The sequence below is a fragment of the Vicugna pacos genome, chromosome 9 (genome assembly GCF_048564905.1).
Source record: "Vicugna pacos chromosome 9, VicPac4, whole genome shotgun sequence".
Lineage (NCBI taxonomy): Eukaryota > Metazoa > Chordata > Mammalia > Artiodactyla > Camelidae > Vicugna > Vicugna pacos.
In genome coordinates this window covers 41,636,748-41,652,109 of record NC_132995.1, presented here as the reverse complement: position 1 = coordinate 41,652,109, position 15,362 = coordinate 41,636,748, and the positions used below count along the sequence as shown (strand labels likewise).

The 15,362-nt window shown below is 43.3% G+C and overlaps 1 protein-coding gene across 2 annotated transcripts in view; it reads right to left on the bottom strand.

The window, feature by feature from the left end:
- CDH1 (cadherin 1) overlaps positions 1-15,362 on the bottom strand; it is a 67,757-nt gene that overhangs the window by 15,076 nt on the left and 37,319 nt on the right. For both annotated transcript variants that reach the window (XM_006203732.4, XM_031680746.2), the window contains exons 3-8: positions 8,018-8,241; positions 4,312-4,455; positions 4,030-4,185; positions 3,145-3,289; positions 1,568-1,743; positions 1,171-1,299 (exon numbers count right to left, since the gene is read on the bottom strand). In XM_006203732.4, coding sequence (XP_006203794.1) covers positions 1,171-1,299; positions 1,568-1,743; positions 3,145-3,289; positions 4,030-4,185; positions 4,312-4,455; positions 8,018-8,241 — 974 coding nt within the window. The remainder of the gene's footprint in view (positions 1-1,170; positions 1,300-1,567; positions 1,744-3,144; positions 3,290-4,029; positions 4,186-4,311; positions 4,456-8,017; positions 8,242-15,362) is intronic.

Genomic DNA, 15,362 nt, shown 5'->3' with positions numbered 1-15,362 from the left:
TACCTCAGTCTACCTGGTCCAGCAGGACCCGACCTCATTTGGCTCACTACACTGACTATTTTTCAGTTCTGCTGTGCATCAAGCTTCCTCTTGGTTCAAGGCATTTTGTACATGATGGTCCCTCTGCCTAGAACACTTCCACCCTTCCCTGTCTCATATTTGCCAACTTCCTTTCAAGTCTTACTATAAATGTTACTGTTTTTCTTAAGCCTCCTGTACTCACAATGCCTAGGTTAGGGTGGCAGACACTGCTAACTGTCCACTGAATATCCATCCTCCCCTTCTTCACTAACTACATTGTTGATGACAGCAACATGCCCAGATAAAATACTGTATTTCCAGTCTTCCTTGCAGACAGCCATTGATAATGAGAGGAAAATGAAACTTGTGGGATGGGTCTTCTCAGAAATAAGAAAACTTAACTTAGCATCAGTGCTTTACGCAACCCTGGCCTTCTTCCTGAATAAAGCACAGATATGGCTGGAGCTACAGCAGCCATCTTGGGCCACAAGGTGATACTGGGGATAGAAGCCATGTACCAAGCATAGTGGAACAGCAGACAAAGGATGCTTGGTCTCTACTGGCAGAGTGGACTGTCTACCTCTGGGCTTATTGTGACACAAAAGAAAAAAAATCAACCCTATTTGTTTAAACCACAAAAGTCAAGTCTCTGTTACTAACCATTAAGCCAATTTCTAACACAGTAAGGCTTAAGGTTCTTTTGTGCAGCTCTTAGTATCTTCTCCTTGACTGCATTTAGTAAAATTGCACACAATAATTTGTGTAAGTTGTCTAACATCTCCCTATCTAGACTATGAACTCCATGAGAATAGAATTGTCGTCTGCCTCGCTTGTGATAATATCTCCAGGGTCTAAGACAGAGCCTGGTGTAAACTCAGAAAATATTTGTTCAATGAGTCAATAAAACCTCGTAAGCTCTGCTACCAAGTGCGCAGTATGAAGACTTGGATTCAGTAGGTGCTTTGTGCAACTTTGCGGACCTGTGCTAATGGGCCCCAGGCTGAGGGTGGCAGAGACACCTGACAGCCCCATCTGGTTTTTAGCTCAACATTTACTAGTCTGGGCAAAGTTTTCAAAGGGTACCCCCATGAGAATTTGTGAAACAGCCAAGGCCCTTTCTTTTCACCGTCTAAGGCGCGGCAGGATTACCATGGTCGGGCTGAAGACGGGAGGGTTATCGTTGATGTCAGTCACTGTGATCACGGCTGTTGCGGTTGTGCTTAAGCCTTCACCTTGAAGGTCTGCAGCTTGAACCACCAGGGTGTACGTGGGAAAACTCTGTAGAGATCAAATGCACCTGAGTCAGGACTGAGCCACATCAGGCCCGGCCCAGCGCATCACGTAGAAAAAGAATATTTTCTCATCTGCTTAAACGCCAGCCTGCCTGCCTGCCTGGCCCCAGATCTCTGGACAATGTTTAGATGCAAAGCCTCAGACCATCACCACACTAAGTGGCAACTGGTCTCAGCAGAGGTTTGCGTTGTCCATAGGGTTAAGCTAATGTATATTCGCCCTCAGCACCCTCTGGATCCTCCTGACCCCTGACCTCCCGGTCCAGCCCGGTGGTAAGCACGCTGATGACTCCCGTGTCCTTGTTGATGGTGAACATTTTGTTGTGAGGCAGCATAGGTTCTTGGTCGACGATGCTGTAACCGATGGCAGCGTTGTAGGTATTCACATCGTCGTCTGCGTCTGTGGCCGTGACCTGCATCACAGAGGTCCCTGGAAGCAAAGGAGAAGATTCATTCAAGCTCTACTTTAATTTTCAGAATTCTCATCAAAGTGCTAAGGGAGGAAGAAAGCTTTGCACCAAATAAGTGAGGTATTCCCAGAATCAAGCTTTTCCAGTGGATATTTTGGGTAGGGAGTTGGGGTGAGGAGTATGGGGAATAAATAACCTGAAACTAAAAGTTTGCTGTGTCCCTTATACTGTGTGAATAGTGTGTAAAAATAGGAAAAATCCTAGAAATTCCCGCAATTGGCTTCTTAGCCACAGCTCCACCTGAGAGAACGGTCATCTGCAATCATGGCCTTCAAGAGGGAAGAAAATATTTACAACACTTGTGACTGCAGATAGCTCCCAGAACAACCAATGAACTCTTTAAGAATAAACAGGCAATGACACAACATTGTAAACTGCCTACACTTCAATAAAAAAATTAAAAAAAAAAAAAGAAAGAAACAGGCAAAAGACAAATAGTCCAAGAGAAAAAAAAGGGCAAAAGACTTTACAAGTCGTAAAGAAATCCAAATGGTCAGCAAACATGATAAGACGCTCAGCCCACTAATAACCAGAGAAATGCAATTTTAAATGGCATTGAGATATAATAACACACTCAGTAGATTGGCCCCCAAAAGTCTAGTGATTCCAGGATATATAATGCTGGTGAGAGTACAAATTGTTTCATCCACCTTGGAAAATCGTTCGTCTCCATGTGGAAAAGTAGGCAAAACTAACAAGATATTATCTAGGGGTAAGTACACACAGGGTAAATGATAAATGAAAGCCAGGGAAGGATTACTACAAAAGTCAGGGCGGTGGCCACCTTGATGGGGGAGAGAAATTGAGATCAGGGAGGATTGTACAGGGGCCTTAGACTACTGACAAGGATCTCTTTCTTAATCAGGAAAGGTCGTTCTTAAACTGCTCCTTTCTTAAACCATGATTAAACATTTAATACAAGTGTCTATAGGTAGGATCTCTCTCTCTCTCTCTCTCTCTCTCTCTCACACACACACACACACACACACACACACAGGCTTCCAGAGAAGTTCTGTTCAGAAATTGACTCACAGACATAGAGAATAAACTTATGGCTACCAGGAAGTAAAAGGGGTGAGAAGGGATAAATTGTGTTTGAAAATTGCACCTCTTGGGAAGTGATGGAAATGTAAGCTATCTTGATTGTAGTAGTGGTTTCACTGGTGAATACATCTATCAAAATTCATCAAATTGTACATTTGAAATACGTGCAGTTGAATGAACAGGAACTATACCATAATGAAGATGTTTTTTAAAAAAGAAGTTCTGTTCAAAGGGCCTAATGCCCAACACTTCAACACTCAGGGTCCAAAGAATCTAAATGTCTTGCTGGGTGGCCAGCTCCTCGTTGTTGGCTATACCTGGGAGAGCTCCCTCCATGACGGACCCCTTAAAGACCTCCTGGGTGAACTCTGGCTTGTTGTCATTCTGATCGGTCACAGTGATCACAATCTCCATCGGGTCCTCAACTGCTTCCCCGTTCGAAGACACAGCATGAGAGTAGAGCTGCAGGAGCCAAGCGATGGTTACTCAGGAAGAAGAGGCGGGACAAGTGATCCAACTAGAGCAGAGTGGGCTCCACCTGCTCCCCCTCCTTCTCGCTTGAGTGTGGACCCCACAGCACTGAACTTCTCTCACACACGTGCTGCTGCTCCAATTAGGTCATGACATTAGTTAAGATCATGACATATGAAGACCCATGGGCTGGAGGACACATCCAGCAGGGCAGCACCCCCATTTCCCATATAAGAGCTGGGGGGCCAGGTCTGGGAGATAAAGGTGGAAGCCTAAAACACTCTGACTTATTCCAAGCGGGGTCAGATTTGCTCTGGCCACTCCAGTCTGGTGTTTCCCCCAGATTTTTCTGCATTTGGCATCAATGCATTACCTCCTAGCTTCCCTAAGCTCATACCACTCCCAAAGCCCAGAAACGGTTTTTGTTCCCCAACATTAACACCAGCCTCTCCCTTTGTGTCAGGGACTTTTAGTACCAAGGTTGACAATTTGTGTCTAAGCTCATGGGTGAGGCATAAGGACTCCCCATCCTTTATTCCTAACAAGGAAAACATGAATAGCTCCCAATTTTTCCAAGTTCTCCTGCCACTTCTCCTTATCAACATGTCTAGAAGTGTTAAATTCAGCTCTTCATATGTCTAGAACATCTGATCTAGGGGTTCAACATGGGCTCATTAAAGAAATTTTGGAAGGATATGACTCCGTTATTAACAAGCTTAAGAGACACTCACAATGTACTTGGCAATGGCTTCTCTATCCAGAGGCTCCGTCACCTTTAGCCATCCTGTTTCTCTTTCAATAATAAACACACCAACCGGGGGTTTGTCAGCTCCTTGGCCAGTGATGCTGTAGAAAACCTTGGTTTCTTTTTCCCTATTAGATTTGATCTGAAGACAAAACAGAAAAAAACAGAATTAGTGAGGAAGGATGCTGACCTTGGCTCTTTTCTCTTTCTCTCCTGGGTTCTTCTCTGCCACATTCCTCCCAGAGAAAGGGAGAACTTCCTTCTGTACCTGGACCAGATCCTTAGGAAAGGGGCCCTTCTCATTTTCCGGGCAGCTGATAGGAGGGATAACCCAGTCTCTCTTCTGTCTTCTGAGACCATGGTGGGAGCCAGGAAATGTGAGCACTTCTGTCTGGGTTCCAGACAGAGAGTCCTAAAGGGAGAGAAGATGAAGAACAGAACGAGATAATTCAGGAGATGAGACAGGCCTAATAGTCCAACCTTTCCCATCAGCATCTCCAGCCTTCTAAGGGCAGGACATGGTTTTAATTGAATAACAAAATGAACAGCCAAAACAAAACCCAATGAAGCCCTTTGCCATCAAGACAATTCCTCTTTTGATCCTCCTTAGTGCCAGAGTTCAAGTAATCATTATGCACACACAATTACAGGTCTGAGGGCTTGACATTATTTTACGAGTTATTTCACTCTTACGTATGACATCTGTCATTTTTAATAGAATGTTATACTTCAATGATTTAATATCAGAGCTTATTCAGCAATTAGATATTCAGGTGTTTTCTTTTATGTTTTTCATAGGGATTTAGGTCTCCAAAGTAGAGTTAGCCTAAATGAGTAAGTTTTGGGAATTAATACTAAGAACTACTTTGTGATCAATACTAATCCCTTTATCCCACTGTGTTACTAAATCCTCTATGGTTTCCATTTGTTCTAACAGAAGTTGTCAGGATGGGAACCAAAAATGTCCTTTGAGACTTGTATTGAACGGTTTTCATGTGCAATAGATACCTTTATGCACACACAGGGAAATAAGATAGCTGAGGGTGGAAGGAAAAGATCTTCCAAATTGTTTAAGTGTTTTCAAATGATTGGTGTTAATACAGTAAATGTTCCAGAGGACAATTCCACCTCCTCCCCTCCACATAGTCACTGGTCACTGTTTCTCAAGTGTGAGTCAAGCCCTATTTCCTGACTTTTAAAATGTGACTCACAATGCACAAGACAGACAGGAGATGTCACCAGGTTATCATCATAAAATCTTTCCCAACCCTGCATTCCTGCTACCAGTCACTCACACACCCCTGAACACACACACACACACACACACACACCCTCTCTGCATCCTTGCATTAATCTCCCAGAGAAGCAGTCCCGCCTTGGTCAAGGGCAGGCTCTGGAGCCAGGCTGGCTGCCCTGCTTGGAATTCTCACAATGACATCTTCCTGTTCCTGGCAGATTACTTTACTTCTATGCCCCACAGTCTCCTAATGTTGAAAATGAGGACTAGCTTAGTACCTACCTCATAGGATCCTTGGAAGGATTAAATGTGATACTAGTATCACAGTAAAACACTTAGAATAGTGCCTGAAACATAGTTAAGTGCTCAGTAATCTGATTGTGAACACTGTATCCTAACCCTAAAACTCACCACCTTGCGGTCAGGGTGAGTGAACAGGCATGGATGAGTGAGTACCAATTCATTTGCCATATTGAAGAGAAAGGCAAAGAGCAGACCTTGCTGACATCAGAATGACAGATATTTTCAGAGGATGGTAATAAATTATGATGAACACAGTGCTGGCAAAATATAACCTTAACATCTTCATGTGTGAAATTAAAGGGAATTGTGCCTGAACATATTGAACATGGAATCCATTCCTCAGAAAAGGATACCAGACTGAGAAAACCCATCCAACCAGAGAAAGAACTGTAAAGTTAGATCCATTTTTATTTTTTCCCCAGCTTTCTTGAGGTACAGGTGACAAAATAAAAATCGTTTGTATTTAAGGTATACAATGTGATGTGTGTGTGTGTATCTATCTGGATCTATTCTCATAGGAATTAAAAGAGAGGTAAGATTGTCACCCCTTCTAATGTAGGGCCACGTGGCTTCACAAGGGTCCCTTGAACTAAAAACAAACCAAAGTGAACTTCAAACCAGCTGTGGCAGAGTTGCCACCTACCACTCACTATCCATTCTTTCTTTCTTATTTAAAAACAAACAAAATATTTCTCCCGTCCCTCTGTTTCCATATGTATACATTTTATATCTAACAATGTAGCCAAGTAAAAGACTACACTTACAGCTAGGTGTGACCATAAAGCCAAGTTATAACTAATGAGATGCAAGCAAAAATATTGCTTGAAAATTCCCTAAAATCTTCTTCAAAAGGTGGATAGACAACTAAGTGATACATTTTGGGGATTCCTCTCTTTCTTTTTCCTATCATCTAGAATAAAAGGTGATGACTGGAGCTCCAGCAGCCATCTTGGATCATGAGGTATCCTTGAGGATAGAAGCAGACAGACCGGAAAGGAAAGAAAGAATCTAGGCTCCTGATGACTGCAACAGCCTCCATACTGACCACAACTTACCACTGAATTGCATAAGTATGAAAGAGAAATACTCTATTTTACATAAACCACTATAGTGTGTGATTTTTCTATAACATGTATTTGAACTTACTTAATCATGAAGGCAGATGGCAAAGGTAGAGAGGAAAAGCTGAAAAACCAAACTCAAAATTGTCTTTGGATCATAAGAGCTTCCAAGCACAACTGCCTAGCAAGAATTTACCACAATGCACTTGTGTGAATGATGGAGTCAACTGGATACCCGAGTTGGGAACCTGTGAAAATTTAGTTCTACAAAATTCCTCACTTCTCTGGTCTATCCAGTTATACCAGGGAGAAAAATCGTATCCATCAGTACTATTAAGTTCCTAGAATCTCAGCAGTCCTTGGGGATTAAAACAGGAGCCAGCCTGAAAGGCCCTGGCACATACAACACTCCACACTCCCAAGGCAATAGCAGGATACAACAAGAACGGTCCCCCAGAGAGATATTGCAGTAGGGAGCACCACGGGAGCTGTTTAGAAACTGGCAAAGGCATTTGGCTTTGGGTAATAATTTCCAGAAATATTCTTGCCAAGAACCTGGGCAGATATATAACCTTTCATTTGTGGCCAATCCACCCATCTGTCCATTCAGTATTTACTGGGCTCCTGGTATGTGCCAGACAAAGAGCCAGACGCTGCAGATACAATGGGGCAGGATTGTGTGGAGATTATAGTGCAATTGGGCAAAAGCTTCCCACTGGTTCTTCCCCTTCTTTGCCAAGGCCCCCTCTCCATGAGGAACACAAGCAAAATGATCAGAAACTTGACCTCCTGTTCATTCTTCCACCAGGAAGGGAATGATAAAACAATTAATAATTACTGAGTACTTATTCTGTGCCTACTGTAGGTCTAGAATGTTACATGTACTAATTCATTTAGTCATCATTAACTCCATTTTACAGATAAGGAAATTCAAGCACAAACAGATGAAATAACTCCCCCAAGTTCACTCGGGTAGTAAGTGGAAGGGCTGAGATCCAATCCCAGACAGCATCCACACTCTTGCTCAGTATTCTACACCACCTGCAGAAATAAAGGTAGTGTCTCTTGCCATTTACTCAACAATAAAATCCCCCAACAAGAGTTCAGTTAGACCAATGGTTCTCAACTGGGGGCTACTTTGCCCACCATAACCCCCAGGGGGCACTGGCAGTGTCTGGAGACAATTGTGGTTGTCACAACTGGCAAAGTGCTGCTAGCATCTAGTGAGTGAAGACCAGGGACACTGCTAAACAGGACAACCCCACAGCTAGAAATTACCCAGTCCCAAATTGTGAATGGCACCAAAGAAGAGAAACCTGGATTGAGCAGCAAACTAAAATTACAGTGAGTTTCCAAGAAGCACTCCAACGTACATGATGATGGTGGTGGTGATGGTGGTGCCCTGGTGCCTTCAGCGTCACTTTGGTGGAGAGCTTTCTGCGGGTGGAATCCCAGGCATGGACATGAAAACTCATCTCTGGATTATGAAGTTGTAAAGGCCGTTTGACTGCAACCACACCATCTGTGCCCACTTTGAACCGGGTGTCATCAGAAACGTAGACTGTCCTTGGTTGACCAGTGCATCCTTCAAAACTCACTGCAGGACATAAATCACAGTGATCAGGAAGTTGGGGAGACGAAAGGGCTTTCCTCCTCTAAAAACTGAACTTCATTCACCCACCAAAAGCCCCACTCACACAAAAACAAGTACAGGTAAAACAAATCACAGTCTGGTGACAGAACAGCAAAGATAGCAAAGTAGCTGACACCGTCATTATGTTCTACACAATTACAGGGCAACTTAATTGTGGTCTGATTTTTTTTCTCATCTACTTGCAGAGTAAAAACAGTAACCTGTCTAGAAAGTAATTTCTGTTCAATACAAAAAAGGGCCTGCCCTTCAGATGGCTCTTGACAATATGAAAAAAAGCTGAGAAAGAATACCTGTTGACTATCAAAGTTAAGAGACTAAATTTAGAGACCAAAGTTCAGTGAGATGCTGTGGATTGACTACACTTAAATAAGCAGCTTACATTTCAATAAACAGAGGCAGGTAATAAGAGGGAGCCAGCATGGACAGTGGTTAAGAGTATGGACTCAGGCAAATTTCTAAACCTCTCTGAACTTCAGTTTTTTTATCTTCAAAATGAGGGTAATCATGGTGCTTACCCTTCTGCTCCCAAACATGGTATTTTCTCTGTCAGGGGTGGGGCTCAAGTCCCAGCTCTGCTTATTAGTTCTGTGACCTTGAGCTAGTCATTTCATCTTTCTGTGCCTCAGTCTACCTATCAGTAGAATGAAGGCAGCAACAGCAACTACCTACTAGGGTAGTTTTAAGATACATAGAACAGTGTCTGGCAGATAACAGACACTATTAAATAAAAATTTAAAAACAAACGTAGCTTTGGTTCAGACTGGGATTTCAAAATGTAGAATAGATAAACAAGATTATACTGTATAGCACAGGGAAATATATACAAGATCTTACGGTAGCTCACAGAGAAAAAAAATGTAACAATGAATATATAGATGTTCACGTATAACTAAAAAATTGTGCTCTACACTGGAATTTGCCATAACATTGTAAAATGACTACAGTTCAATTTAAAATGTTAAAAATAAAAAAAAAATGTAGCTTTGGTTAATCATTTATTCAGCCCCCTGTGAGTATTCTACAAAAGATATTTATAATCACAGATATTAATTATCTGATTATATGCTTATTGTCTGAGACATTGAAAGGTAACGGCTACTTGCACTATGAAGCTGAGGAGAAATTGATCACTGTCACTTAGGGGAGATAGTGAAGGTTTCACAGGAAAATCTTCAGCCTGATCATATAAAGCAGCAAACAAGACAAATGCAAAAGACAAAGGAGGACTACTTGGGTAAGGGAACTTAGTATCAATGACTTACAGACAAAACGACTTGAAGCTTTACAGTTATTAAAAGTATTGAAACCTAAAAAGTGTTAATACCCAGTGCTGGAGAATGAATGGTGAAAAATGTCTGTGCTAAACATCAGAGAACCAAAGGACTCATTCAACAGGCTCCATCAAACTTTGTTAGAAACTGCTGGGCTCTAAGGACAAAATTGTGAACAGGACAGACAAGGCACCTGCATTCACTGAGCTCACACTATTGTGGAAGAGATGGATGCATAACAAAACCAACAATCTCAGGTAGTGACAAATGCTAGATACAAAGGAAATAAAGAGGGTGATACAAGAGTGAACGGAGAAGATGGAGGTGTGGGGAAGGTGTAACTTATATTGTGGTGAGGGCTGGCCTCTCTAAAGTTGGAGGCGTCTGAGCTGAGACTTGAAAAAGCCAGCCTTGCAGAAACCTGGCTCAAGAGCCTTCCAGGCAGAGGGAACAGTCGATAAAACAGTTCATTCTGGGAAACTCTTAAGTTGGCCTGTTTTCTTCCCTTTCAAATAATTGCCCCGCATTCCTCCAGTGGGGATTTCAATTTTTGTCCAAATGATCTTTCATAAAAACTCCTGCTCTTGTGACTATTTTACACAGCTAGACACCTCTACACGCAAAGGATCAGGTCTTTGCCAGAAAGCCCTAAAGCCAGATACGATGTCTGGGCTGCAGTTTTCATTTCTTCCATTAGGGGCCACCCTTGCAAACTTCTCTGAAACCAACAGCCCCACCCTAGCCAAAGAAAATCAGACAGTGTTGAGGGGCCGGGGTAAGCACTTTGATTATCCGCATTTTGAAGATGAAGAAACTAAGGCTCAGAGGTTAAGAAATTTGCTTGACACCCTATAACTAATAAACAGTAGAGCTGGCACTGGCCCTTAACATGAGTAATTCAGTCTCATGGTTCACTCTTACCCTGAGAGACCCTATTAGGACCCTGGCTATTTCTAAAGGATGCTTTTGCCTCCTAGCTAGTATCCAAAGATGATAGAAATCTGAGGCCACTTCATGAAGTAGCTAGGAGTCTGCTACCTGGCAAATAAACTGAGCTGCCAAAGCAATGAGAGTTAGTTCACAGGAAGAAATCTGGATCCTTTGACTAATCACCCTCCCCAATCCTCCCTTGCCAGTTTGTTTAAAAAAAAAAAAAAAAAAGTCAAAACCATGTCTCCACCCCTACCCTCATCTTTTAGGTAGATTCTCCAACTCACTTCCCAAACTTGAGGATGGGTGAGAAGGGGAAGGCTAAGAACAGGAAGAGGTTGATAAGAAGAAAGGGGCTGGTCTCAGAGTCTGTGACTGTACCATAAACCCAGATTCCCCCATGTTCTTGCTGAGCAGACTTGAGCAAAATACTTAACCTCTCTGGGCTTCAGTTTTCTCTACTGGAACATGAAGGATACCATCACCGACTGAGCCTACCTCTTCAGGGTTTTGTGAAGATTAACCAGGATGGTGAATGATCACATTTGGAAGCAAAAGAGCAATCAAGTGGAAGGGGGTGACAATTATTTCTGAGCATTTGGGGAGACAAACTAGAGGACAAGCATTTGCTAAATGAACAGATGAACCCCAAAATAACAACAGAAACAGGAAGAAACAAAATTCTAAAGGATGGGCAGCTAACACCCTTTACATCTAAAATAAGAATTTCTTTTCAAACTAGCAAAACAAAACATTTTTCAAATAACCCACCCCTAGCCCCACCCTAGTAGAAGTAATGGGGCCACAAGACTGTGTTTGGGGGCTTGTCATATAAGCAGAACAAGAACAGCCGTCATTTTCACACTGAATTCCTTTCCCCAGCCGGACCCAAACGGGCAGTGAAAGTTGGGACAAGCATGATTGGACTTGCCAAGGGTGGTGGCCTGAAAAAATGAAAATGGTTTTGCAAATGACTTAATGCAAGGCTCTTAACCTGCTTTGGGGCATCTTGTCTTAATGGTGGCTAAGCCCCACCCTTTGAGAAGTGACAGAAGTGTGCAGACCCAACCTGAATTTCCAGGTGCTCATTATGGCCCATTATCTTTTGGTGCAACCTGATCCTCCGGGCTGATAAACCTGAAATTGTAGAAAAGACTGGGGGGATCTCCAGCTCTGGGAAGGCTCTGGGAAGCTTGCTTCAACCCTGGCAAGGGCTGGGCAGCATCTCAGAGACACAGTGAACACTAATGGCAGCACGTGGGAAGACACAAGAATGGCAAACTGTAGAAACCAGAGGACTGGTACATGGGGATTGGCTACATTTGAACATTTCCACAATAAATAGTTACACAAAACTAAAGCCAGCAAGGGACTAAATATTCTTTAAGTCAGCATGTCGTCCTATCTTCAATATGTTATTTGGTCACTTAGTCTAGAAATGTAATCCCAGGGACAAGAGCCAACAACCCAATACCTCTAAACAGGAAAATCTTGTCACCCTGGTAACATCATCACCACCAGCAAAAACGACAGCCCCAACTAAGAGCCTCATCTACCTTTTATTTACTATTTTCTTAATATTTTAAACATATGAGAACAGTATGTGTCAGGCTCTATTCTAAGCACTTTACAGATATTAACTCACTTCATCCCAGAACTCTGTGAGGTTGGTACTATCGAAATCCCCTTTTTACAGCTGCGGAACCTGAGGTCGCTGGTAAATGGCAGAGCCAGGATTAGATCCCAGGCAATCTGAGAGTTCCCGCTCTTGACCACTCTGCCTCGTACCTCTTCTATGAGCGAGACCCTTACACTGCGCGCTTTGTGTCCAGTTTTCTGATTTAATCTTCCCCGCCACATCTAGCCACCCTTTGGGGTCGGCATCACTATGCTCATTTTCTTTGCCCTAAATTATATGCCGGCGAGTGGAGGACTGGGCTGTCTGGCCCCAGGCTGAGCACTCTTACTCTTCACCACATTCCCATACAGGAAATGGGGATATGCTTTCCAGCAATGATTAAAAACAAAAAAAGAAGAAATACTTACTAAGGAAAAACAACCAACAACATGAAAAAGACGTTCCAGAACAGTACAGAATTCTACACAGCAGGAGGTTAACAGTAATTTGGATGGAGTTGGAGGGAAGATGGATCAAAACTTATAGTAGGGCTGGGAGGCAGTTTTTCTTTTTTCTTTTTTTTTTTTTTTACGTATTTTCCTTATACATTTTTGTATTATATTGTGTGTTACAATGACAGTGAATTACTTTTTAAAATGACAAAAATAAGGTTGACTTAAAGAGCATCTCTAACCCATTGTGACTCTTGCGTATTGTTCTTCAGCCTTTAAGTGCCCTATTTTCTTGCGTACTTGGCAGAAGTCATAGCTTTAATCAGAGGACCCTGGAAGAGATGACTGAAGTTCAAATAAAAATTAAACCCAAGCTCATGAAAAGCTTTTGGTCCCGGGACCAGCTTTGATTGCTCAGCAACATTCTTCTCTTGGAATTGCCATCATGACCCAGAACAGTCCTGCTTTAAGGACCCCATTTCTTCTCCCGCCCCCACCCAGCCCCAGCACTGGAATGTGGGTGGGTGGGAACAAGACAGTATCAAAGGCCCCTGTATATTTCCAAGAGTTGTTGAGATTTAAGGACAGGGCCTGCTAGCAAAGCCGGCTAACCACAGTTGAGTTATTTGGTAACTAGTGGGATAACCCTTAGAAGCAACTACTTGAAAGTAGTGATTCCCCTCCCCACCACACACAAAGGCCTGCGTTACAGACTGTCTCCCTTTCAGGTCGCATGTCCCACAGCAAACACCAAAGAGCATTTACCTTTATTTTAAGAACCATTAGCACTTGAGTATTGTGAAGGGAAAATCACACAACCTTGAGAACAAGATCAGAGAGCCTTCTGGGCTCCTAGGGTGTCACACTGCTGTTGTGTACCCCCAAACCAAGGGCTTCGGTTTCTAACTTAAACGCTGAAGATGAAAGACAAGACGAAAGTCTGGCTACAAGGACAAAAGGAACCCTGGGGAGACAGACATATGCCATCTAGCTGGGCAGAAGTTCCTTTTTACTGGTTAGGATCGGTGTTTCTAACTCCAACTGCAAAAGCCGTAATTCTCCAAGGATAACACCGCCCAGAAAATTTCTTTCTAGTTTCCACTTTCTTTGATCGCACTAGGTGATTTGGAAACGTCTTCCTTTGATTAGTGTCCACAAAATCACTAAACATTCTGGGTTTACCAGGTACCCAGGTGCAGCAGAAAATGTAATTTTATGTTTAAAAAGTGGGAAAGAAAGGATGACGAGGCCTCCAGTTTGTCTGCCCTCGGGGGATGTTGAGGAGATTTAAGTTGCACCAGGAAGACCGTCTTTTAGCCCTAGTAAGTCTCCAGTTTTCTGTGTCCATTTGCTACTGAGAACTAGGGACAATAACACAACCTAATAGCCTTACTAGCCACAGCGGCCCTGGGCGGTCGGAGTTTAGCAGCCCTAGCTGATAAATGAGGAAACTGAGGCTCGGAAGTCCCAGTGAAGTGGCTTGGCTAAGGCTCTCGGCTGTGAAGTGGCCAGTGACGTGGCCGATGACGTGCCCTGTTAGGACTTAACCACCAGGCAGGTGGTCTCTTAGTTTGATAAACCATTTGCGAGACTAGTTGCTAATTGAATGGACACAGGGAAGTTAGTTCACACAAAAGAATGGGACAGCGGTGGGTGTAACCAGAATAAAAACTGCAGAGTTTCCTATCACTGTCCTTCCCTTACACATATTCACTCCCTCTCTCCTTCAACGGAACACTGCACCTTGGAAATCCTGTTCTGGGGCCTCAGAGAAACATAGGGACATTCAGACAGACAAGCTGAAGGAGGAAGTTTTAAACTTCATATTTAAGAATGTTCCGCCTTAGGTCACCACATTACATAAGCTGAAATAAGTCAGAGTTCCTCTGATCATCCAACCTAACTCCCAAACATTTTCCTGGGGAAGATAAGCAGTTGGAGTATCACACTGCACAACCACAACCCACAGGTGTGTCCGTAGCGCATAAGATACGCTTGGCTGGGGCGCCCATATCCCAAATCTTCCTTGTTGAAGGCAGCTCCCACGGGAGCCCCGGGATGGGAAGTTTACTTTCATGAAGATGATCAAGTTCTTTCTCCCAGCCTCCCAGCACCTCCATGCTCAGAACAAATCATTAATAGTCTCCACCTTCATTTAACTTAACCCTTAAAAACAGATGTCAACAACAGGTGCTGCCTGGGGAGGAAGCAAGCAACCAAGTTCCCTTGCTTTGTTTCCACCAAAACAGTCTGGGGTTGGGGGGAGGTGGATAATAGCTCAGTGGTAGAGCACGTGCTTTGCGTGTAGGGGTCCTCCATTTTAAAAAACAAAACAAAATAAAACCAGACTGAGGTGGAGAGGGGGCGTCAGGGCAGGGAGAGCAGTGAGGTTGCAGACTGAGGACAGATTAGCCCAGGACCCTGCAAAGGGGAGCCCACATGATAAAGGTGTGACCCGTCACCCTGGACTTTGTTTTAAGGTTACCTGTGCTGCCTGGGTCACTCTGGCAGTGTATTGTTTGCTCCCTGGTCGTGTTTCTGCTTGGGCTAACACTGTTTTAGTTCTCAGACGACAAACACCATGGAGGTTGATCAGAATCAGCCTAGTGAAAAATGTCATAAATGGCACCTCCGCAGCAGGTTAAAAGCCAGTGCAAATACTTTTATAGTTTTACATTTGTGTGAATGGGGTCAGACCCATTATGGTCAAATCCCCACTTTGCTTCTTAGGTGCCACTGTAGGCAGGTTACTTTGACTTCCCTTGAGAATCAGTTTAATGGAGACATCCTCAT